The following is a 25,202-nucleotide window of genomic DNA, read 5'->3' on the forward strand; positions in this document are numbered from 1 at the left end:
AACATGGCGAGGGAGGAGCTGATGTCGGAGGGGGTGGTGATCTCCGACGACCACTGCCGCGTGTGCCACCGGCTGGGCGACCTGCTGTGCTGCGAGACCTGCTCGGCCGTCTACCACCTGGAATGCGTCAAGCTGGCCGCCGTGCCGGAGGACGAGTGGCAGTGCGAGATCTGCGCGGCGCACCGCGTGGCCGGCGTCACGGACTGCGTGTCCGAGATGCAGCGCAGCCGGCCATACATCAGGGCCGAGCCGGTGGGATACGACCGGCACGAGAGGAAGTACTGGTTCCTGAACCGCCGGATCATAGTGTGAGTGTGGGTGGTGGTGGTTGTTGTTGCTGTTGCTCCGTTATTGGATTACAGTTTATTTAATTTTCACACGACTCGTGTGTTTAATAATCTAATGGATTTAGAATCCACACTTACACATATTGAGTAATTATCTCTTATAAAAGGATAGAAATTGCCTTTTATAAAATTGATTATTTCATGTCCATTCACCCAATATCATATTGAATGTAAACTCTACTATTTACTAGTGGTGGGAAAAATAATAGGTCCTTCGATGCATTGCGATTTTCTCCAGAACTATTCCGTCTCGATGCAGATCAATTAATAATCGGAATTAAAAATATATTTTATTTGTTCGCCTACTGCAACATTCTGCTCGCCAGAGAGGGATAATTTTAGTAATTTAAAAATTATTTAATTTATCTTCAGTGTGTATTGGCCAATCTGATTGGTCTTGACACGATTGCGATTCAGCATGCACACAAACTCACAGCCAGACACAAGAACTCCTTCTAATTCAAGAGCAGCTTTTTCTTGAATGACATAGAAAAGAAAGATTAGAAAGAAAATAAAACTGAGACCTATTTTTTTAACATACTTCCATATTGTGTTGTAATGCAAGCTGCATTGATTATTGCATTGTTCATAGAAAGTCATATTTGTGACAAAAGCTTTCTCTCTAATAAAATATTAGATAAGTTAATTCATCTGTTAATGTCATTTAAAGATCATCACAAAAGTAGGAAGTGATTAGCAAACTCTGAGTAGCAAAGGAAATGTACATACATTTTTTTGTTGCATCAATAATCGCTTTAGAATCGAATCGTTGACCTCATAATCTGAATCGAATCGTGAGGTGCCAAGAGTTTCCCACCCCTACTATTTACATTAATTATATGCATATACCATCATTAATAAATATATTTTTATAGCTTGTGATCCTTCTGAGCACTTCCTGACACAGTAATGGATGGTAGCTGAAGGGTTGCAGATGGTATCCTGAGTGTTGAGGATCTGTCTGTCACCATATGGTGTGCGTGGGAGAATAGGAGACGGGCATGTTAAAGTGTCAACTCCTCTGTACCTCAAACACGCTGTGTAACGCCACTCCACTCAAGGGGGCAGAACCAGTTAACATTCAGGCTGGCCCCCATTGGTTCAGCCTCGGCAGTCGGCACTATCCTGGTCGGAGCGTTCACTGGCGGTTTAAGAAGCCATCTCTCAGAGTAGTAATTCAGTTTGCGCTGAGGGAATGTCCCACGTGCTGCAGTGTAAGTACCCCAGCAGAGCTCAGGTCCTGAAGAGATTGCAACGCTTCCCTGCTTCACAGACGACAGCATGCTGAAGGCTTACAGCTAAATGTTACCTGCATCATTAGCCGCTGTAGAAAGGTTCAACCCATTCAGGGAAGTGGTTTGAATGTGAACCAGTCAATTCCAATACTTGGTGTGTATTTTTGTGTCTCTCTCTCTCAGTGAGGAGGAGGGGGAGAAGGAGCAGAAGGAGGTGTGGTACTACAGCACCAGGCAGCAGCTTGAGGAGCTGATGGAGGTGCTGGACGGGCAGTACTGGGAGGCGGACCTGTGCGCCGCCCTGGAGGAGGTGAAGGAGGAGGCGCACACGCACATGGACGTCACCGACGAGCTCACTGGCAAGGCCCGGGGAAACAACAAGGCCTACCTCACCGCCGCCAACGGTGAGCTGGGGCGCCCGATACTGGGAGGAGAGCAGAGGAGGACCTTAGTGGGGGTCCCTCCTTCAAGGGAGGGTTAGCAGAGCAATGAGGGCCATCATTTACAGTAGAATTACAGGGAAATATCAATACAAAAAGAGGAGGATACCTCTTGTCTATGTTGATGGGGGGCTGACTGGTGAGGGGACCCCCCGAACATGGGGTCTTAAGAGGCTGCCATTCAGGATCCCCGCGAGACACTAACACTCGGTTGCGATAAGTTGTGAACTCTTTCAACTCACTTACCGTCTGTAATGGAGTGGAATGAAATGACCGCTCGGTCTACAATAAAAATATACCTACAATTTAAATGTTCATAACATTTCTATTCCATGTTGTTTAGCATTGAGCCAAAACAAGCCACATTGTTTTCACATATTATGAAGCGGGCATGGGTTCGGCATCTCGGGGAACCGAACCCAGAACCTTCCAGTTGGGAGTCGATCACCCTAACCATGAGACCGCCCCCAGGATCCTACATCCTAAAAATAAACTCAAGTCATGGGATTGGTTTTGTTTATTATCTTTCCTTACGGTGTTTGCAGAGATTATCACGGCGCGCCTGAAGCTGAAGCGAGAGGAGCAGGAGGCCAGGAAGAGAGCTGAGGAAGCAGAGAAGGCCAAACGAGAGTTGGAATGCGCCCCAGATAGAGCAGAAGGCTCCTTGCAGGCTGAGGAGCCGGGAGGAGAGGAGGGCTCGGGGTTGGAAGGTGACCACATCCTGCTGCTGTTTCTGCAGTCTTTGTGTCTTTCTATATTCTTGTCTCGATCTTGCTCTGAGTTATCCTCTCTCTCATTCACTCCTTTTTCACATGAAGCAAATTAACTTTATTTTATCACTATCAGGCGGAATTGCTCTGCGCAATTTAATGTGTTTATCCAAGTGTTTTATATTTTATTTAATCTTGAGCAGATGAATGTAAGCTAAAACAATTGCAGCATGATTGTTTTAGCATACCAAAGACCTAAATGCAAAAAAAAAACAGATGACAACGTTTAATTGCCTATTCATGTTATATTACCTCCTGCAGATGTCTGTCCTACAGCGCCTCCTGCTGGAGAAGAGGACAGCAGCGACCCGACCCTTAACCCTGTCACGGACCCCTCAGACCCCTCGGACTCAGCCCATGTTGACCCCGCCTCCAGTCAGGAGAACCTCGCCCCCTCTGGAGAGACCTCACAGGAAGAGACCGGTATGCTTAAACCGTAAATAAACCTGCATAGCATCACACCAGACCACTACGGTTAGGGTGAGGGCTAACACTCGTAGATGTAATCATTCAAGTGTTCATCCAAAGTGGCCTGCAGTGGATCGAGAGGCATGTTATTGAGGAGCAGTAAGGGTCAGGGGGGAGGTTGGCTGCTGGTCAAACTGCTGACCACGGGGTTCGATCCCAGCACCTCCTTGGCTGTGAGACAGACCCCCTAACCAGCCACGTCAGACCAGCTCTAACCTGATTTTGTGATCCATCTGGCAGATACGAGCGAGAAGGAGGAGGGCAGCGGGAAGGAGAAGGATGTGGAGGGGCCCCAGCCCACTGAGGAGCAGACCAACGGGGCCCTCAGGGTGCCGGAGGGGCCTGACCTGACGGACCGATCCTCCCAGTGGTCCTTCACCAGCAAGGACGGATCAGGTGGGTGGTTCCACCCCGGTGGCACTGGGCCAGGGAAACGGTCTTCTAGTAGTCAGAGAGTTACACACCATATCGATGAAGTTCCCAATATGGTCATGAGTTCACCGTTCAGTCGGCACTAGGTTAACTGGTGAGCAGGGGGTCGTTCAGTTAAAGTTCATGGAGATGGGAATATGGTACAACTAGTAACTAACCCCTTTTTACTTTAAAAAAAATAATTTTGGTCTTATATTTTGTCTTCTTTATTAATTAAGATGGATAAAAGATGAGTAGATACCTTGATTTCACGACGATACAGAAACATTCAAAGACCGCGATATGGAATATTGACACTCCCTTCTTATCTTCTTGTCTCCTGTACCTCTCAGCAACCTTTCATTGATACCATACTGGATATCGTTGTACCATTTATAAAAAAAAAAAAAAATTCTTATGGTACTATGAGCCTATCATAGTGGCAGTAACATTAAACCAACACAATATTTAATAAAGTCAACCAAGATTCATATTTCACCTTTTTTTTTTTTTTATGTAGGCTCTTTCTGTGGGTCTAGGGTGTAGGGGCTTATTGCTCTAGAAAAGTTAGATTCCCACCCTGCTACAGAGAGAATGTCGATGTGGGGGATTGAACCCGGAACCTTTGGGCTGGGGGTCGGGCTCTCTAACCACTAGACTAGACAGTCCTGCTCAGCGGCAACATTATGTTCTGTTTCGTCTCTCCAGAGGACGGAGTGAAGCTCTGTGGGGGAAGAGCAGCGTCCGGAGGACCCGGGGCTGTCGACCAATCGCTGACCAGCAATAATGGGGTAAGGCTGTCTGATTGGATAGCTCCCGATATGGGAGGAGCTGGTGACGCTGGACCCATGGTTCTGCCATGTGTTGGGTTTTGATAATTTTTCATGATTATCTAAACTATCAAACTACAATACTATGATACGGCATTCCGACATTTGCATGGCAAAATGAAAAAAAATCTAAATAATGTGTACTAATAATATGTCTTTATTAATTTTATGATGATGCATCAAAGCCCAAAACTTCATTCTTCTCTCTCCCCTCCTGTCTCCGGTCTCCCCCCCCCAGCCGTCCCTCCCCCTGTCCCTCCCACCGCCCCCGCCCTGCTCTGACTCCTCCCTGGCAAAGGAGCAGGCGGAGCTTCGGGCAAACGCGGCAAACCTGTTCCGCCTGGGCCAGGAGGGGAAGTACCGCGTGTACCACAACCAGTTCAGCACCAACGTGCTGGCGCTGAACAAGCACCAGCACCGTGAGGACCACGACAAGCGCCGCCACCTCAGCCACAAGTTCAGCCTCACCGCCGCCGCAGACTTCCGCTGGAACGGCTCCATCCACGGCTCCCGCGTGTTGACGGTGTCCACGCTGCGGCTCACCATCATCCAGCTGGAGGGCAGTGTGCCCGGGCCCTTCATGCACCCCAACTGGGCCGCGCACAGGTACACACGCGCACACACGCGCGACTGCGCACACACACACCCCCCCAACTGGGCCGCACACAGGTAGACACACACCCCCTGCATGGCTGCAGTGGTCAGCCTCTCAGAGGATAACATACAGAGCTTAAGACGACGGGGACGCACTTCCTCATGCTCATTCTGGTGTGTGTGTGTGTGTGTTGGTTCCTAACTGGTTGTCTGTGTGTGTGTTCCTAATTGGTTGTCTGTGTGTGTGTGTGTTCCAGGTCCAACTGGAATAAGGCGGTCCAGATGTGCAGTAAGGCCCGTGAGTTCGCTCTGGCCCTCGCCATCCTGGAGTGCGCCATCAAGCCCGTGGTCATGCTGCCCGTGTGGAAGGAGTCCCTTGGACACACCCGGTAACCTGGCAACCCCCGTAGCCCCATCAACCCTAGTAACCAGGGGCCTCATTAGCAACTTCCTAACTCTGAAATCGTATCCTATCTTGAGATAGGAAGGCATTGAGGGGTTTTGATATTACAGGTTTCCTAACTTAACTTAGGAAGAAATCCTATCTTATCATAAGATAGGAATTTAGCCATTACAGAACTATCCTAAGTTAGGAATTTCTTAGGTTAGGATCCCTAAGTTAGGTGGCCATACACCCTGTCCTAAATTCAAATTAACTGTCAATAACAGAGGAAAATGGTAGCAGCACTGCTAGTAGGTCTGTAGGAAAATGAAGACGAGGAACATCACAACAGAAATGTAATGGCTAAAAGGCTACCGAGACTTAATGAGGCATAATGATTTGTTACATTTGTATTTTAATTTAATTTTATAGCCTGCAAAGACATTTAATTTTTGAATTTGGTGGAAGAATTACTTTACTACTTTATTACTCCTCTTCTTGTTCTCTGTACCAATACCCGCCCTGACCGTAGTCCTAGTGCTACTAGCTTGCCGTTATTAACAAAGATCCTCAACAGTCTCTGTTAACGTTAAAAGTAACTCATTCTAGCAATCTCATGCACACTCAGACATGCAAACAGACATAACCTGACAATTGCTGATCGAAAAATCTGATTGAAAGAACAGTTAGGATTACCTTAATTAAGATAAGATAGGATGCCAAAAATAAGATAGGAAACGGCCTACAGGTTAGGGACTGCTTCTGTAATAGGAAATTAGGATTTCTCCTATATTTGAGTCCCTAATTTAAGTTAGGATGAGAAGTTAAGATATTTTCTGTAATGAGGCCCCTGAACAGTAATGACCCGAATCATGGTGAGGACATGAGGCGTGATCGGGGTAATGTTAGTAATAATGCCTAATGATCTGGGTAATTTGAGTAATGATAATTATAATATGTGTAGTAATGCTAACAAAGATTCAGTTCAACACATCCAAAAAGGTTACGGTGGGAAGTGAAGGGAGACATTAGAAGCTTATCAGGGCTCTGCATAGTCTAGTCTAACACTTAAGGGGATGGACTCCAAGACGGAAGGTTCTGGGTTCGAACCCCAACCCCTACCTTGCCCAGTGACCTCAATCGTGGCTTTGGATGATGATTAAATGGAGTCATGGTGCAGAAACTCACAGTGAACCATCCCCATATTATTATTCATCCATCCCGTTATCACCTCTGACCTTTGTTCTCTTCCTTTATTGGTCTGTCTGTCCCTTTGTCTGTCTATCCCTCTGTCTGTCTTTGTGTGTCTGTCTGTTTGTGTGTCTTTCCGTCTGCCTGTCTGTCCCTGTGTCTGTCTGTCTGTCCCTCTGTCTGTCCTTCTGTCTGTGTGTTGGTCCCTCTGTCTGTCTATCTGTCCATCTGTCTGTGTCTGTCTGTCTGTCCCTCTGTCTGTCTGTCCCTCTGTCTGTCCGTCTGTCTGTGTGTCAGGCTGCACCGCATGACGTCAATGGAGCGTGAGGAGAAGGAGAAGATGAAGAAGAGGGAGAAGAAGCTGGAGGACGAGGAAACGCTGCAGCAGGCCACCTGGGTCAAGTACACCTTCCCCGTCAAGCACCAGGTACACACACACACACACACACACACACACACACACACACACACACACACACACACACACACACACACACACACACACACACACACACACACACAGCTTCCCTATCAAGCACCAGATACACACGCACTTCAACAAGCTTTAAAACAGTGCCATCTCACTTCGCTTCACCCAATGCCCCCATGCATGTTCCTTATGCACCTCTAACTCTGACCCCCTGTTGTGTCGTGACCAGGTGTGGAAGCAGAAGGGGGAGGAGTACCGCGTGACGGGGTACGGGGGGTGGAGCTGGGTCAGCAAGACCCACGTCCCCCGCTTCCTGCCCCGGCTGCCCGGCAATACCAACCCCAACTACCGCAAGGAGCAGGAGGGTAGGGACGCACGCCGTACACGTACACGTACGCATTTTATTTGAAAATTAACAATAATTAACAAAAGCAAAATTTGGTTGCCGCAGACTTTAGGCAAACTCTAAGCAATAATAGATTTTCGTAAAAAAATAGATTATTGACCATTTATTTGAATTACGTTTAAAAATCGATTAATCACCAGCTGTTCTCCGCCCTAACCCCTCCTGCATATTCATACTGTAGTAGTTATATTGATTCTGTATGGATTCTAAGCCTGATCACGTGCTGCTGAGCTCTGGGTTGGTGGAAGGACAGTGTGGGGCTTGACTTGCTGAAGGGTACTGGGTTTAATCCGGGGTGGGTTTAACCCATCCTCTCAGTCAATACAGGAGATCAGATCCCGTCCTGAACCGTCCTCACGTTGCTGTTCTTCTCCTCTGCTGTGTTTGGTGTTCTGCAGCTAAAGCCAGACTAGAAGGAACAACGTCAGGCAGCACCAAGCAGGAAGACAAACCCACAACCCAGAGCAGCGGGGAGGACAAGAAGCCCCCACCCCGGGCCCACACCGCCGGGGAGAAGGAGGAACAGCAGCAGCAGGAGGAGAAAAAAACCGAGGAGGAGACAGAAACTAAGATGGAGGTCGTGTCCTCCAGTGGCACAAAAGGTTGGCAGTTGAAATCCAAGTTGTTATTATTGTCACCTCAAGTTGATTTGGTCTCTAGTTTTTCTTTCACCCTTAAATTTAGTTTCTGGTAGAGTAAGGTTCTGGAAACCATTACGATGGCTCTCTCAGGTAGTTGTCGATTTCAATGGATACCCGGTCCTCGCTATCAACCAGCCCGTTTCCACTAGACCTCCTTTCCTGCTGTGTGTGGTTCTTGACTCCTGACTCTCTGTGTGGTTCTTGACTCCTGACTCTCTGTGTGGTTCTTGACTCCTGGTTCTCTCTGTGTTACAGAGGAGCAGCAGGGAGCCTCCTCGCCCCCCACCGCCGCGGCCGGGCAGCCGGTGAAGGAGGAGGCCATTGAGACGGTCATGGAGACGGCCATGGAGGGCCCCGTGGAGACGGCCACGAGCCCCAAGGAGGGCACAGTGGAGAGGACCGTCGAGGGCCCAACAGAGGGGGCTGTAGAGGGGGCCATGGAGGGCCCAATGCAGGGCCCCATCGAGGGGGCTATGGGAGGGTGCCCGACGGAGGTTCCAACGGAGGCTGCCACGCAGGACCCCAGTCCCGTGGAGGGCCCCACAGAGGGGGCCAAGGAGGTCCCTGTGGACGATGCCGGGCAGGGCCCCAAGCCCTTCTACCACGACGTGGTGAACGTCAGCGAGGGCTTCCAGCTGCGCACGGCCTACAAGAAGAAGGTGCGCCCGTCGCGTCTGGACGTGCTGCTGGAGCGCCGGGTCAAGCAGTTCACCCTAGAGGAGAAGCAGCGGCTGGAGCGCATCAAGCAGGCCGCGCTGCTCGGCCGCTTCAGCAAGGCAAAGGCCGACGCCCCCGAGGGCCCGCCGCCTGCGGCAACCCCCGCCCCCACCTCCACCCCCGCCACGGCAGTGGATGCAAGCCCCCCGGGGAGGGAGGGGAGGGACAGCGCGGTGGTGAAGCGGCTGGAGTTCGACCAGGAGCAGACGGAGAGCCGGACGCGGACGTCAGGAGAGACGGACAACCTGGACGTGAGGTTAGGCTCCGCCCCGCCGGCCCCGCTGGCCCCGCCCAACATGGAGCTGAACGGAGGGGTGCGGCCGGACGACGAGTCGGCCAAGCGGCCCCCTGCGGACGAGGAGGGGGAGGGGCCGCGGGTGGGCGAGAACGGCAGGAAGCGTCTGCTGGGGGAGGAGTCAGAGGACTGGGGGTCAGGGGTCAATGGGACGGCGGCCGACCCCCAGCCCAGCGCCAACGGGGGCGACCGGCCGCATGTCAACGGGACCGGAGCCCAGGACGGCAGCGTCCCTCCGCCCGCCAAGCTCCCCCGCCTGGAGAACCACCTGGGCAGGGGCGACGGCGTCGTCATGGCGACCAGCAACAACCTGAGTGCCGCGCCCCCCGCCACCGTGGAGACTCCCCTGAAGACCGTCAGCAAGGTCACCACCATCACCTCTGCCATCACCACGGTGTCCACCACCTCCCACACCGTGGTCTCTGGGAACGGCGCGCCCGCCTCGGTCACCGTGGCGCGCTCGACGTCGCAGTGCAGCACCGTCACCGCCGTCTCCTCCGTCACCACGACGACGAGCACGGGCCGGAGCCACCACCGGACGGTGTCGACGCGGGCCAGCGGCTCCATGACGCTCAGCAAGGAGTACTCGACCCGCGACCGCGTCAGCCTGCTGCGCTTCTCCCGCTGCCGCAAGGCACGCTCGGGCACGGCGCTGCCCTCCTACCGCAAGTTCGTCACCAAGAGCAGCAAGAAAAGCATCTTCGTTCTGCCCAACGACCAGCTGCAGCGGCTGGCCCGCCGGGCAGGGCTCAGGGAGGTCCCCATCTTCAGCTACACCGCTAAGCCCGCCCCCGACATCTGGCCCTACCCCTCGCCCCGGCCCACCTTCGCCATCACCTGGAGGTCAGTGACCAGGAGGGGGGCGGGGGGAGACGTGATAAACAGAATGATTATGAGGTTTTGTTGATGAACAAGTTTTTAGTTTTAGAACTTCAAGTGTGAACCGTCAGAATGGTTAAGGGTGGGGTTTTCTGTGGGGGGAGTTGATAGGATATGAGAAACAGGTTCACCTGGATGTTCGTGTTTAGAGTTGTTAACAAAATTCATCCGATGCTGCATTTTAGGCAGTATCGGCGAGTACGCAAGTCTATGCACCGATGTATAGACTGCATCTATGCAGTCAATCCATCATCAACTACAAGAATACAAATGTATATACATACAAATATATTCTTATAATTATAGATTTTAAATGGAAATTATCTAGTTTTGAAAGATTTTAGACAGTTAGTGAACCGACTGCTGTCATCGTAAGAGAACCCTTCAATAAGAACAAGTGCAGTAGTTACAATGCTAGATGCTGTATCGGTACTCTGTATTGGCCGATACTCTGGAATCGGTATCAGAAAGAAATGGTATGGGGACATCTCTAGTTGGGGTTAACCAATGGGTCTATCTCCCCCCCCTCCAGGTACCGTCTCCAGACGGTACGCTCGCTGGCCGGGGTCAGCCTCATGCTCCGCCTGCTATGGGCCTCTCTCCGCTGGGATGACATGGGGGTCAAGCCCCTCTCTGCCATGGGGACCACCAGGAAAGGTAAACACATTCTGTCTCTCTCACCTTCCCTTGACCTCTCACTCACTCACTCTCCTAGCCATCGTTCTCACTATGAATCTGTTAATTTAATATCTTTGGCTCATTTACTCTTTCTGTAAATGTACGCCTTTTGTGGGTTATCTCTGGTTTTGACCTGTTTATTTAGAAAGTGGTAAACAACCATTAAACTGTATTCAAATTGAACTCCAATGCCCACATTGCCCTGCAGAGACCACGGAGACGGACATCATCACCACGGAGATCATCAAGCGGCGGGACGTGGGGCCGTACGGGATCCGCTCCGAGTACTGCATCCGCAAGATCATCTGCCCGCTCAGCATCAGGGACACGCCCAGCAAAGGTACCTCCCCCCATCTTCCCCTCAACCCCCCTCCCCCCCCTCACCCATTCTCCCCTTCCTCCCCTCCCCTCTCCCATCCTCTCCTCTCCCATCCTCCCCTCTCCCATCCCCCCCTCTCCGATCCTCACCTCTCCCTTCCTCTCCCCCTCACTCATCCTCCCCTCCCCCTCACCCACCCTGTGGTCGTCAGGGCGATGGGGGGCTTCTGAGAAGGTGGTGTGCAGGGAGAAGGTAGATGATTTTAGGGGGGGGGGGGGTTGTCATGTCGTATGAGGGTCTTCAGGAGGGGGGAGGAGGTGTTCAGTAATTATGGGGGTGGGGGGCTGATAGAGCAGGTCTTGAGGAGGTTGGAGGGAGGTCTGGAGGAGGTTGGAGGGAGGTCTGGAGGAGACTTGGGAGGTACAGAGGAGGTGTTCAGGAGATTTGATGTGGGGTATGGAGGAGGTACAGAGGAGGTGTCAAGGGGTGTGCGCGGAGTCGGTCTGAGACTGTTGTCCCCCTCCAGCAGAGACCCCCACCCCTCAGAGGAAGGGTCTGCGCTCCAGCGCTCTCAGACCCAGGAAGCCTGAACCCGCCAAGCAGACCGGCCCCGTCGCCGTGGAGACGTGGGTGACGGAGGAGGAGCTGGAGCTGTGGGAGATCAGAGCCTTCGCTGAGCGGTGAGACCCCCACTAAAACTAGAGATATCAGCACCATGCAGACTCTGGGACCATTTCTTCAATAATGATTATTAGTATTATCGTGATAAAATAAAAGATGATATGAGTTGTTCCTATATGGATCCAGAGTGGAGACATGTCCAGAGTAATGTGGGGGGCATGTGGCTCAGGAGGTAGAGCGGGTTAGCTTGTAACCAGAGGTTGCTAGTTTGATCCCTGGCTCCTCCTAGCTGAGTGTCAAGGTGTCCCTGAGCGAGACGCCTCACCCCGACTGCTCCTGACGAGCTGGCTGTCGCCCTGCGTGGTGAATGTTGTCATAGAGTTACGATACTTTTGTGAATGGTCCTGACGTCTGTGTGTCCCCGGGTGGAGCAGGGTGGAGAAGGAGAAGTCCCAGGGCGTAGACCCCTCTAAGATGGGGGGCAGTCTGAAGACGGCCGAGGATGTGAAGGCTCACCTGGAGGCTCAGCTCAAACAGGCGCGGCTCGCTGCCCAGCAGGTAGCTCCTTAACCTGACCCTCACCCTTAACATGAACCTTACCTTGAACCTGACCCTGAACCTGACCCTTAACCTGCTTGTGAACCAACCAGTTATGACCCCAGATTAACCCTCAACCTGCTAGTTAAGGTTACATATTCTACTTTGTATTCTGAATGCAACAGGAACAACACAACATTTAGTTTGATCCTATTCATCATGATTTAGGGACCATTACACTACCCCTGCTGGTCCCAGCAGCAGCTGGTCAGCTTCCACCTAACCCTGACCCTGACCTCTCCTCATCTCCCCCTGACCCCTCTCAACTCCCCCTGACCCCTCTCCTCGTCTCCTCCACCTTGTGTTCCAGAAACGTCTGGAGCAGCAGAAGGCCGGCCTCACCACCTCCATCTCCTCCATCACGGCCACCCCCCCCGCCGCCTCCATGGCCACCTCGCCCTCCTCCTCCTCCTCGTCCTCCTCGTCCTCCTCCTCAGCCCTGCGGGGGGCCGGGCTGACCCCCGGGGCCAAGCTGGTGTTGGCCTCAAAGCTCAGCTCCCCCGTGCCCTTCCAGAAGGACAAGGACCTCCACCAGTCCTTCGCCTCCTGGGTCAAGCAGGGGCAGGCCAGCCAGGCCGCCTCAGGTGAGAGGCCCACGACCTGCTCACTCACTCACCCTCTAGTGCGACTCACTCTCACTCTCACTTTCTCACTCGCTCACTACATCTCACACACGATGTCTTCTTCTTGTTTGCTTGTTGTCAGTTCTTGGAACACACTGGCTGGGCCAACGCCTCTCTGGTCTCTACTGGTCTCTGTGTCATTCATCCGCGTTTAGCAGATGAATGACACAGAGACTGTGTTCAGACACTGTCTGAACACTCACTCACTCACACTCATACTCTATATAAATAAATTGTGTGAAGGCTGGGTTCTATCTAGTGTTGACTAGGCTAGCGGTAGCAGTAGCGGTGGTGCGGTGCTTGACACCGGCTGTCCTGGTGTGTGTTGCAGCCGGTAGAAGGGGAGTCTCGTCGGCCAGGGGCCCCGTCGCCCCCAGGGCTGGGCCGCTCCTCGCTGCTAAACCGCCGCTGGCCGCTAGCAGCGAGGACGAGGCGCCTGGCGTCCCCGCCGCACCCGGAGGTAGGGCGGGAGGCGGGACGACTTTAGTTATAGTTGATTACTTTATTTTTTCCCAATTTAATTAATTTTAATTTTAGTTTGAACATTTAGTTTGCAAAAGCAGCATGGCTCTGCACAGGCTGCTTTGCCCTTATCTGTTTTTGAACAACAATAAGAAGGCTGTTGTTATTGTTGGGACATGGAGGATTCCACCATTAACGTGGCTTCTATGATGATTCCCAATTCATAATTCACCTTTTCATCCACCCAATGGTTCTGTGGTCGTCTTCTACAGCTGAATAGAGTATGTAAGGACTTGGCATTTCTGTGCTGCTTCATGTTCCAGTTTGACGGTTCATGTTGTACAGAATCAGAGGAACCTGCTCGGTCCGGTCTCCATGGTCCGATCAAAGCCTGAAGGCTCAGCTCTCATCCCGCCTGCTTTTCCTCTTTCCACGTTTCACTGGGAAATCACACTTTTATTTCTATTTTCAATGTCTTACGGAAGTAGGATGAGATTGGAATGACATTGCATGTTGCTTTCAGTGAAAGATAAATGCTTTGTCTTCAAAACCTTTTTGTTTAGCATCCTTACTTACATTAATGCCGCTTTTCCACTGCATGGTACCAGCTCAACACGACTCGACTCAGCTCGCATTTTTTGCGTTTCCACCGCGAAAACATGGTATCTGGTACCTGAAGTGGCTGCTTTTTTTAGTACCGCCTCGCTCTAGGTTCCAAGCGAGCTGAGCCGATGCTAAAAGGTGACGTCGGCAGATGGCCGGCCACTGATTGGCCAGAGAGTGTGACGAAGTCACGAGAGCGACATGGCAACCATGCTGGTAACAGCCATAGCAGCGCCGCAGCCAACATATTCCACTTCTTCAACTTCTTCAACATGCCAGCTAATAATAGTAATGTTATCGATGTCCTCCATTGTTGTTATGTGGGTTCTGTCCATGTGTGGGTTGCGTAGGTGTTGTTTGCGTCGCGTACAAAAATACGTCACGGCCCTTTCGCGCAGCCGACCCCGCCCACGTCCAGGAGGTACTATTTGCGGTGGAAAACGACCCGTGCTGCTACCGTGTCGTGTCGAGTCGAGTCGAGCTACATGTGCGGTGGAAAAGCGGCATAATCAACTAGGACAACTCTTTTTATCTGGGATTAGCATTTTTTTTGCTTATTATTAATATCTCAATTAATTTATTGATTTCCTCGCCAATCCTTTTGTTTGTGCATGGAATGTGCTCTGGGATAAAGTTTGGTTCCTGTCTGATGTCTGCCCCTGTCCTCTCAGCAGGGGGCGCTCAGGACGCGGTGGGGATCTTCCCCTCCGGACCCCCGGCCAACCTGCGCACCTACAGCACTCTGCACCCCACCACGGGGAACCTCAACCTGAGGGCCTCCACACCGAAGGTCCGACACCCAGAGGGGCTCGCTCTCTTTCTCTCTCTCTGTCTCACTCTCCATTTCTCCTGTCTCTCTCGCTGCCTCACTGTCTCGGCCTCTCTCTGACTTTGTTTTGTTGACACTCTGTTGCTGTCTGTCTCTCTGTCTTTGTCTCTCTTACCCTTTCTTTCTCTTTCTGTCTCTACTCTCCTCCGTCACATCTGTAATTTCTCTCCGGTGTTCCTTATGTCTGCGAGCCGTCGCCACAGCGACCAGCGCTGACTCCTCCTCCTCTCTTTTGCAGATCGTGGCGTCGTACCGCTCTCCGGTCCAGGCAGCCGTGCCCGGCGTCTCTGTGTCCGGAGGTCCAGTAGCGACCCAGCAAGGTAGTCTCAAACTCTGTGGTTCTGATGTGCGCTCTCTAGTGTGTTGAGTTGATCCAGGGTAGCCGCGGGGTCTTAAAAGTCTAAAAAATGTCTTAAATTTCATGTTCCTAAATTAAGGCCTTAAAAAGTCTTAAATTGCGTTACCCAAGTCTTAATTTTTTAAAGATGGTCTTCAATTTCCTACTAGGATATGTTTTCGTAGTCAACCGGACTGTAACACAAGGGGAAAATAGGGGGCGTTTTGCGTATCGGGGTTTTGCGTAACGTCAGAGAACGTCTCATTTATTGGAGCATGCGCGAACAATACTTTGGGTTTTCGCGCCGGCAATCTCAACAAACATAATCAGTCGAGAGGAGACGCCACATCATGGGGAAGCAGGGCTCTCAAGTCTCACGCATTCGGCGTGAGACACGCAATTCGACCCATGCACACACTCACACGCCACACTTCGTATTTCTCACGCAGAGAAATTACCAGGATAGCGCCCACCAACTTGCGCCACTATTTAACAGTGGAACAGGTAGGAATCAAATGGGTTCCCCTTACGAAGGGTGACCAGACGTCCTCTTTTGCCCAGACATGCCCTCTTTTTGAGACACTTATAAAAATAAATGTGTCCGGCCGGAATTTCAAAATCGTCCGGGATTTTATTAAAGCCTCATACATGTTCACATTGAATTTGCGTTGCGTTCCTCTGGGTCGGTCACAAACTACTTAAGCTACGCCCTCCCCACCTCAGTTCTGTTCGCTTTGCACTGCTGGAAGTGAGTAGGGGAAGTGGTTAAGTAGAGCCTTCAGATTGGACGGTTTGACTTTAGAGTTACCGTCATGTTTTGTATTTTTTTTTTTGTTGCCATTATTGTTTTATAGGGACAAACATTAACAAATTTCTCCTACAGGGGATTGATAAAGTTCTATCTATTGAACAGAAAGAAACACTTGGTCATACTTTACACACTTTACCACAGCATTGGCCTACTGAATGCCACAGATATATTTATATATTTTAAGCATTGGACTGAATGCCACATAAATATATAATTATGTGTTTGCACGTTTGCAACGTTTAAAAGTTCAGGGAAAAGTATAGCCTCTACTGGTGTTGCTTAGGCCAATATCCTTTTGAGGCAGTGTTGTTTCCGAATATTAGTGTTAAGGGCCAATAATGCTTACTATCATACATTAGTCACCATGTCTGTGGACGGGTTAGGGTTAGGGTTCGGGCTGGCTCCATACATTACGAAGGAGTTAGTAAAAGAGGTCAACGAGGCAAGTGGTGGATTCATTGAAATGGTTGAGGAAATTTGAATGCTGAGAAACTACAGCAATTTGAAAAGAGTTTGTTTGTTTATATTTTATATTGTGTGTTGAAAGTTTGATATTTAAACCAAAAATACTGCTACACTTTCACACCAGCACTTTGTGTATTGTTTTTTTAATCTTTTATTATCATTTCTGGGTACATGGTCTTAAGAGACATCAGGCCTCTAGACTTTGAGTTAGGCCCTCAGTTTGGCTCTTTGATTGGTGAGTGCACACTTATCCTTTGGCATATTCATTAATGTATTGACATGAATGTTTCATATGTTCCAAAAAAACATGAATAACGTATGCACGACCGCGTTTTACGACTGCTTAATGGGTGCGATGTAGGTCTTAATTTTCATTGAAGTGGTCTTAAAAATGTCTAAAAAAAGTCTTAAATTTGGGTTGATCAAACCTGGGGAAACCCTGTGATCTGTGAGACGGGGTTCTGCCCCAGTAGAACCCGGCTCATCAGGAGGTACTTCCTGTTCTGTGTTTTCCTAGGTTCCCCCGGGTCGAATGCCGGCCCCGTGCAGACCGGCCTGATCCAGAGAACGGCCCAGGCCCCGCCCCCCTCGGCCCCGCCCCCCAGCCCCCAGCCCGGCCGGCCCCAGCAGGGCCAGGTGAAGCTCACCATGGCCCAGCTGCTGCAGCTCACCCAGGGGGCGCAGGCGGGGAACCCGGGCCTGACGGTGGTGATCCAGGGCCAGGGTCAGACCCAGGGCCAGCTGCAGATCCTCCCCCAGGGGGTCACCGTTATCCCCGCCCCCGGCCAGCAGCTGATGCAGGCCGCCATGCCCAACGGGGATGTCCAGCGCTTCCTCTTCACCCCCATGGCCACCGGCGCCACGGCCTTGCCCCCCACCGAGACCTCGGCTCCTCCCCCCGCGGCCCCGATCCCCTCAGCCCCACCAGCACCTGTCCGGGCCCCCTGCCCCGCCCTGACTCCCAACACAACCCATGTCCCCTCCCCAACACAGGCGATAGCCCCGCCCCTGGTGGCCCCTCACCCGGCCCAGGGCGGGGCCCCCACCGTACCCCAGACGCGGGTGCTCACCAGACCCCCGCCCCCCCCCATGGCGTCCCCCCCGCCCATCTACGCACAAACCCCGACTCTGGTCCCTGGACCCGGTTCAGCACAAGCTACGGCCCCGCCCCCCCCACGCCAGGTCTTCACCGCGGTCCCGCCCCCTGCCGTGTCCTACGCCACCCCCCTGACCCCTGCCCTCACTCAGGCGCCGGCGCCCCTGCAAACGCCCGTCGGAGCCCCCGCTGTCACGACGTTCCACACCTCCCCCCTGGCGGTCCCGGCCACAGTCCCGTTCCCTGTCCGGACGCAGCCCGGCCTCACGGCGCCCCTCGCTGTCCCCTCCCCTGCTCCGGCCGCACTGCATGCCCACGTGGCCAAGCCCCTTTACGTTCCCGTGGCGGCGGCGGTTGTCACGCCAGTCACGGCCACGGCGACCACGCCCTCAGTGCCAGGTAAGACCCGCCAAGACGCACGCACACACCTGCACTAGTACGGCCATGTTGTTCTGTTGTCACCGTCGGTCAGGGGTATTGGCTGTTCTGGGGTTAGGGGGTTTGGGGGTGGTGACCTTGTCCTGAAGGCCCTCCCTCATGCATGCAGGATGCAGTGGATCATTGTGGATCATAGTGGATCATGGTTCTGTAGTGGTGCAGCCACAAGTGTTTCCCAAACTAGTTTCCTGGGGACCAATCATTGTTAAAGCGGCGCTGGAGAAGTCATGAAACCATCTTGTCCTCCTCTGGTTCTCTCCCCCCCTCTCCTCTGGCTCTGTCTTCCCCCCCCCCCCCCCCCCCCCCTCTGGTTCTCACCCCCTCTACCCCTCTTCCCTCACAGCGCTGGCGGAGCTCCGGATGGCCCAGCCCTCCCGAGAGGCGGGAGTCTGGACCCCAGCCCCCCCCCAGGCCCAGCCGGCCGCCTTCCCCACGCAGCCTCCCCCGCTGGCCCCTCTGTCCAGCCTTGGCAGCCTCCCTGCCCCTTCGTCAGCTATCAACCACCCGGCCGCCTTCGCTTCCTCCCCCGTCAGCCCCCCGGCCCCGGCCCCGGTCCAGTCCCACCCCCTGGTCCAGCACGCCGCCCCCACACAGCAGCTCCTTCCCCAGAGTGCGGTCTCCCCCATGCACGCCCCCCCTCAGACTCTCCTGTCCTCGTCTGTGGTCTCCCAGGCCGCTGTGAGGCCGCCGCCCCCCCAGACTCAGGCCCAGCTCCGGCCTCAGATTCAGGTCACACAAGCCCCGCCTCTGGCCCACATGCAGACCATCAGAGTCCAGATCCAGCCCCAGTCCCAGGTGGCCACGCCCGCCCAGCAGACCTCTCCACTCCCAGCTCAGGCCCCCGCCCAGACCCAGCCTCAGGTAGTGTTCCAGAACCACCAGAACCTCTCGGCGGCCCCCCTCCAGCCCCGGCTGCAGCCCCAGTATCACCCCCAGATCCAGGTCCAGTTCCAGTCCCAGAACGCCGCCCCGCAAGGCAAGACCCACGCCATCATTCAGCACCAGCAGCAGATCCAGATCCAGACGCAACAGCCCCTCCAGACGCAACCCCTCCAGACGCAACCCCTCCAAACACAAGCCCCCCAGCTTCAGCCCCACCTCCAGCCCCAGCAGCAGATCCAGATCCAGGCCCAGATCCAGACACAACCCCTCCAGCAGCTCCAGACACAAGCCCACCTCCAGCCCCAGCAACAGATCCAGGTTCAGACTCACATCCAGCCCCAGCAGCATCCGCTCCAAACACAACTCCAGCCCCAACAACAGATCCAAGCCCACACACAGCCCCAACCACAGCAGGTCCAGACACAAGTCCTTCTCCAACCCAAGCAGCAGTTGCAGACGCAGCTTCTGCCCCAACAGCAGGTCCAAGGTCAGCTCCAGCCGGTCCAAGGCCAGCTCCAGCCGGTCCAAGGCCAGCTCCAGCCGGTCCAAGGCCAGCTCCAGCCGGTCCAAGGCCAGCTCCAGCCGGTCCAAGGCCAGCTCCAGCCGGTCCAAGGCCAGCTCCAGCAGGTCCAGTTCCAGTCCCAGCCCCACATCCAGGTGATCCCCCAGACCCCCCAGCAGCAGGTGGCGGTCCAGCCCAAACTGCAAGTCCAGTTCCAGCAGCAGCAGCAGACCCAGAGCCCGCTGCAGGCCCCCCAGCTCCAGGTGCAGTCCCCCCTCCGGCACCAGCTTATCAGCGTGCCGGGCCTCCAGCAGCCCGTCCAGCTGCTGTCCGCCCTGCCGCCACACGTAGCGGCCCAGATCCAGGCCCAGATCCAGGCCCAGATGCAGGCCCAGGGCGGGGCGGTGCCCCAGCAGATCAAGCTGCAGCTCCCAATCCAGATCCAGCAGCCGGGGGGGCAGGTCCAGACCCACCAGATCCAGAACCTGGTGACCATCCAGGCCCAGGCCAGCGTGGTCCCCAGCCCGGGGGAGCTGGGCCGGCTGCAGCACCAACCGCAGCCACAACAGAACCAGCTCAATCAACAGCAGCAGAACCAGCTCCATCAACCACAGCCGCCGCCCAAGAAGAAGAAGAACGAGAGCAAAAGGGAGCAGAGAGAGCAGGCCCTGCTAGGCTCCAGCCCCGCAGACAGCCTCAGTAAACAGGTAGATCACGACAGCCTCAATAAACAGGTAGAACACGACAGCCTCAACAAACAGGTCGAGCACGAGGATCCAGGGGCTGCTGGGGCATCCGGCCACCAGGCTGACCATCTAGGTTCTATCAGTCTGTCTGATCATCTAGATGTCTTCTAGGAGGTGTTGTGCTGTGATGATCTAGCCCCACCCGCGCCAGCCTCTTGCTGATGTGTTGTGCGTCTCCTAGGCGACGGTGAAGCAGACGGCCTCGGAGCAGCAGAAGCAGAGGAAGAGTCTGGCGGCGGCGGAGCGCGAGGAGAACCACAGGTCAGGACTCTCACCGCGGGGTCGCCGGTTTGATTCCCGGCAGCTCCTAACAAACTGCCATCAGATTAAATGGGGGGTCACCAAACTGCACAGACCACTCAGGATGAGGCTTTTAGCCAGAGCGACTTACAATAAATACATTAGTCTGAAGAAAGTGAAACAATATACCTCTACAGTAAGGATGTTCATAGAACCTAGTGCCAAGCACTACCTAGGTTAACCCATTCCCCGTACACAACAAAGATAGCTAGGATAAGATGCTACACAATGCTAAGTACTATTTTTAACTGCTAGGACGTACAACATACAATAAGTGAGAGGGAGGGAGGGGGGGGGAGGGAGGCTTAGACCAGAGGGAGAGACCCCCTGAAGAAAGACCATTCAGATGATCGAGGACTCTGAGGCTCTGAAGGTGCGGTGACTGACTCCCCTTGCCACCTCCCCCCCTCCCCCAGGATGATGGTTTGCAACCAGGTGATGAAGTTCATCCTGGACAAGATGGAGAAGGACGAGAAGCAGGCGGCCAAGAAGAGGAAGAAGGAGGAGGTGGTGGAGCAGAAGCGCTCCAAGCAGAACGCCACCAAGCTGACGGCGCTGCTGTACAAACACAAGGAGCAGCTGAAGGCCGAGATCCTGAAGAAGAGGGCGCTGCTGGACAAGGAGCTGCAGCTGCAAGTACAGGTGGGTGACACAGCGCCCCCTAGGGGACCGGAGGTCACACAGCGCCCCCAGTGGACCGGAGGGCAAACTTTTACTGGGCGTTCACACCAAAAAGCAGCGCAATATTTGCGAGTATTTGCAGTGCAATATTTGCGAGTTTGCTTGCGTAAGTACACCAAGCCCGGCCGGCTGGGGGCTGGGGGGGCGGGGTCGAGGGAGGGCAGGGCCTGGGCCGTTCTCTGGATCAAAACATTTGCGCGACTGTAGGAGGAGGGGCTAACCTCTTTTGAACACCATCTTTTGTTTCCGCCAATTCCTTCGCCACCATGGCCAAGACAACCACCACTACGACTCTTTACTTGTTGTGGAAGTAACAGAGACGTCGGAGAACTCGATGTTCTCCGACGTTTATGGGTTCATAATATCATAATATAATATAATATAGATATTATATTATATTGATTTGTTTGGCGTAAATGCACTTTAGAGACTTTCAGACCAAGGATACCTCAAGGCTTAGCAGCCTGCGGAGACATGACACTGGACAGTCTAGAGCAGTCTATACTTTTGGTTGCCACCTAGATGTCAATTTATGTGTGTGTGTGTGTGTTTCTGTACATATGTGTTTGTGTGTGTGTCGCTGTACGTGTGTGTGTTTCTGTACGTGTGTGTGTGTGTGTGTGTGTGTTTCTGTAAACGTGTGTGTGTGTGTGTGTGTGTGTGTGCCCTCCAGGACGAGCTGAAGCGGGACATCGTCCGGCTGCAGAGGGAGAAGGAGAAAGCGCGGGCGGCCATCACGCAGGCCGCCGCCGCCGTCGCCAAGGCAACGCCTCGCCCCGCCCACCCCCTGACGTCGCCCCCGCCCCCGTCTTCATCACAACCCCCCGCCCACTCCTCCCACAAACGCAAGCGGGAGGAGGAGCGGAGCCGGGAGAGAGACAAGCACCGCGAGAAGAGCAAGAAGAGGGACAAGGAGAGGGAGAGAGACCGGCCCCCGGAGAAAGACCAGCCCCCGGAGAGAAACAGGCCCCTGGAGAGGGAGAGACCCCCCCCGGACAAGGAGAGACGCTCGGACAAGGAGAGGCCCGCGGAGAGGGAGAAGGAGAAAGACAGGCCCCCCGAGAGGGAGAGGGAGAGAGACAAGCAGCGGGAGAGACCGCGGGACAAGGAACGGGCGGAGCGGGACCCCCTGAAGCACAAGAAGAAGAAGGGGCTCTCGGCCTCAAGGGACCACAAGAAGGAGGCCAAGCTGTACTGCCTCTGCAGGACGCCCTACGACGAGGCCAAGTAAGACTCAAACCCCCTCCCGCATCCTCAGACCGCCTCCCCCCTCCTGGTTCTGTGGTTCTCATGCCCTGCGGTTCCTCTCTGGTTCTGTGGTTCCTCTGTGGGCCTCTGTCCTGTGGTTCTGTGGTTCGCATGCTCTGTGGTTCCTCTGGTGTTCTCATGCTTTGGCTCTGTGGTCTCCAGGTTCTACATCGGCTGCGACCTGTGCTCCAACTGGTTCCACGGCGTGTGCGTGGGCATCACGGAGAAGGAGGCCAAGAAGTTGGAGGACTTCGTGTGTCCGGGCTGCAGGCGGGGCCAGCAGGGGGGCGCTGCTGCCGACACAGGAAGCTTTCCCGAGGCCGCAGGAAGTGGGACGGAGGCGGGAGACGGGCCCAAGGCGGGAAACTGTCCAGAGACGGGAAGTGCTCAGGAGACAGGAAGTGCCCCCGAGATGGTCGTCGTGGTGGAGGAAGTGGGCGGCGGCCAGGAGCTGTACTGCATCTGCCGGACGCCCTACGACGAGACACAGTAGGTCCACGGTCACACTGGAACAACATGTTAGAACAACATGTTAGAACAACACGTTAGGACAACAAGTTAGAACATGTCAGAAAATACCCAAAGAAACATGACTAATATCTGGAGAACGTCAATTCAGTTCTGATAGACTAGTGGTTGTTGTGTTGCTCTTCGCTCACACACTGAGCCTATCACAGTGAATAAAGGACCCAGACCCTCCAGCCCTATCCTGAACCTCTGCCCCCGTCCCGTCCCGTCCCAAAGGTTTTACATCGGCTGCGACCGCTGCCAGAACTGGTACCACGGCCGCTGCGTGGGCATCCTGCAGAGCGAGGCCAACCACATCGACGTGTACGTGTGTCCGCAGTGCCAGTCCACCGAGGACGACATGACGGTGCTCACCCCGCTCACCGACAAGGACTACGAGGGGCTGCGCAGGATCCTGCGCTCGCTGCAGGTACTGGGGGCAGGGCACCGGGGGACGGGGGACCAGGGGGCAGGGCACTGGGACACCTGCCATATATTGGAGGTCTTCAGGAGTTTAATTTGGGAAGTTGTGCGGCGCCCCGTGGCTCACTGGGTAAAGCCTGTACCATTAAGGCCCGGTCCTTAGCGCAGCAACCAGGGTTTGATTCCTGCCCGCGGTCCTGTGCTGCATGTCCTCCCCTCTCTCTCCAAGACCTTCATGTCTATCTCTTTCTATAAGAAGGCATCAAATTTTCCAAAAATAAATCTTTAAAAAATTATAATTAGTCATGAAAAAAGTGTACATTTTTTATGACAGCTAGTGTTGGTTATGTTTCATGCTGCCTGGGACCAAGATAATTGTTGCTAGCAGCTATACTGTTTTTAAGTCATCCCCATGCGATTGAGCATTTAATTGCGTCGTCTCCTCAGACTCATAAGATGGCGTGGCCCTTCCTGGAGCCGGTGGACCCCAGCGACGCCCCCGACTACTACCGTGTCATCAAGGAGCCAATGGGTGAGCAGCAGCTCGCCAAAGACACACCTACTTGTTTCGTATTGGTCTTCCATGCTGTCCAGAGATGCCACTTGAACAATCAACCAATGTCTGGCCAGAAATGGTTGTGTACTGGTTCATGTTGTGCAAGGTTCTTTCTATAAATATAAATCCACGGCCATCTTTGTACAACACCATTGTTGTACGTCCTGGCACTTATAAACAGTACTTGGCATTGTGTAGCATCTTATCCTAGCTATCTCTATTGCGTATGAGGAACTGGTTAACCTAGTGGTGGTTATTGTTTGGCACTTGGTTCTATGAACATCCTTATTGTACCGACAGTGATATATTGTTGTTTCTCTTTCTTCTGACAACTGTACTTATTGTAAGTGGCTCTGGATTAAAGCATCTGCTAAAGGCCCTGAATGTTAATGTGATTAACTAATGGTTTAAAGCCTGATATAAGAGTGTCTAACCCGTTGTTGTTCCCCAGACCTAATGGATTAATACTCTGTATTAGGGCTGGGCGATTATTATTTTTTTATAGAAAGAACAGTTGGATACATGTCTGTACAATCTTTTAGATTTGAACATTTTCTTCTTTTCAACCCTTTTCTTTTCAAAGTTCTCAGTTACTAAGTGCTATTGGGAGAGACATGCTGAATAAATACTACATTGTTCCCCAGACCTGGCCACCATGGAGGGCCGGCTGCAGCTCCGTCACTACCGCAAGCTGACAGAGTTTGTGGCGGACGTGACCAAAGTGTTCGACAACTGCCGCTACTACAACCCCAACGACTCGCCCTTCTTCCAGTGTGCCGAGGTCCTGGAGAGCTTCTTCGTCCAGAAGCTCAAGGGGTTCAAAGCCAGCAGGTAACTCCCCGTCCGGTTCACAGCTGTTCCCTGACTGGTGGCCCAGCGTCGGGGTCTCCCTAGACACTCAGCATCCTGCCCAGGCCCCGGCCCTACCTCAAAGCACCGCCCCTACATCTGGAAGCGCTGGGCGAAGTTGATTGGTTACTAAATAAAGGCTCATCGTGTTGCTTGTTTAGTCACGGCTAATCGAAAGCCTATATTTGGTAAATGAGTTAATAAAACCTGATGTTTTATTAACTCTGACTGTTTGACAGCGGTCAGGTTTGGCCGTTTGGTCAAACGATTCTAGATGACACACGGTTCACGGATACTAGTGAAGCAACATGTTACGTTATGGACTGGTGAGTCAAAGGCCTTTTTGGTCTGACCTGGATACGGTTGGGCATCCAGAGGAATGCTGGGTTGCTATGGAGACCCCTGAGCTGTATCTGCAGCCTCCCCATCAGTCTCAGGGGGGCGTATACCCTATAGAGGGTCCTCAGGTCTCCACTGATCAGTTAGATCTCACAACGTCCTCCTCCAGCGTGTCTCCGGCCCCGCGGCCCGGTCGTATTTCTCTCTCTCTCTCTCGAGTTCATCTCCACTGGTGTCTCTAGAGCCAATCTCCA

At 53.4% G+C, this 25,202-nt stretch overlaps 1 protein-coding gene across 6 annotated transcripts in view; it reads left to right on the plus strand.

The window, feature by feature from the left end:
• The window catches only part of LOC132451353 (nucleosome-remodeling factor subunit BPTF-like), a 29,732-nt gene that overhangs the window by 2,642 nt on the left and 1,888 nt on the right, over positions 1-25,202 (plus strand). For 2 of the 6 annotated variants that reach the window (XM_060043737.1, XM_060043767.1), the window contains exons 2-30: positions 1-308; positions 1,766-1,986; positions 2,568-2,732; positions 3,054-3,215; positions 3,501-3,656; positions 4,380-4,462; positions 4,740-5,107; positions 5,353-5,484; positions 6,966-7,095; positions 7,328-7,463; positions 7,903-8,106; positions 8,401-10,000; positions 10,569-10,693; positions 10,923-11,054; positions 11,560-11,713; positions 12,089-12,212; positions 12,562-12,835; positions 13,206-13,334; positions 14,611-14,729; positions 15,007-15,088; positions 16,899-17,876; positions 18,259-20,006; positions 20,227-20,306; positions 20,762-20,987; positions 21,700-22,253; positions 22,437-22,763; positions 23,019-23,211; positions 23,652-23,736; positions 24,405-24,591. The exon at positions 1-308 is cut by the window's left edge and continues 509 nt beyond it. In XM_060043737.1, the coding sequence (XP_059899720.1) occupies positions 1-308; positions 1,766-1,986; positions 2,568-2,732; positions 3,054-3,215; positions 3,501-3,656; positions 4,380-4,462; positions 4,740-5,107; positions 5,353-5,484; positions 6,966-7,095; positions 7,328-7,463; positions 7,903-8,106; positions 8,401-10,000; positions 10,569-10,693; positions 10,923-11,054; positions 11,560-11,713; positions 12,089-12,212; positions 12,562-12,835; positions 13,206-13,334; positions 14,611-14,729; positions 15,007-15,088; positions 16,899-17,876; positions 18,259-20,006; positions 20,227-20,306; positions 20,762-20,987; positions 21,700-22,253; positions 22,437-22,763; positions 23,019-23,211; positions 23,652-23,736; positions 24,405-24,591 (9,182 nt within the window). The remainder of the gene's footprint in view (positions 309-1,765; positions 1,987-2,567; positions 2,733-3,053; positions 3,216-3,500; positions 3,657-4,379; positions 4,463-4,739; positions 5,108-5,352; positions 5,485-6,965; positions 7,096-7,327; positions 7,464-7,902; positions 8,107-8,400; positions 10,001-10,568; positions 10,694-10,922; positions 11,055-11,559; positions 11,714-12,088; positions 12,213-12,561; positions 12,836-13,205; positions 13,335-14,610; positions 14,730-15,006; positions 15,089-16,898; positions 17,877-18,258; positions 20,007-20,226; positions 20,307-20,761; positions 20,988-21,699; positions 22,254-22,436; positions 22,764-23,018; positions 23,212-23,651; positions 23,737-24,404; positions 24,592-25,202) is intronic. The other 4 variants (XM_060043746.1, XM_060043756.1, XM_060043779.1 and 1 more) reach the window with 4 other exon arrangements.

Source organism: Gadus macrocephalus, chromosome 2, assembly GCF_031168955.1.
Source record: "Gadus macrocephalus chromosome 2, ASM3116895v1".
NCBI lineage: Eukaryota > Metazoa > Chordata > Actinopteri > Gadiformes > Gadidae > Gadus > Gadus macrocephalus.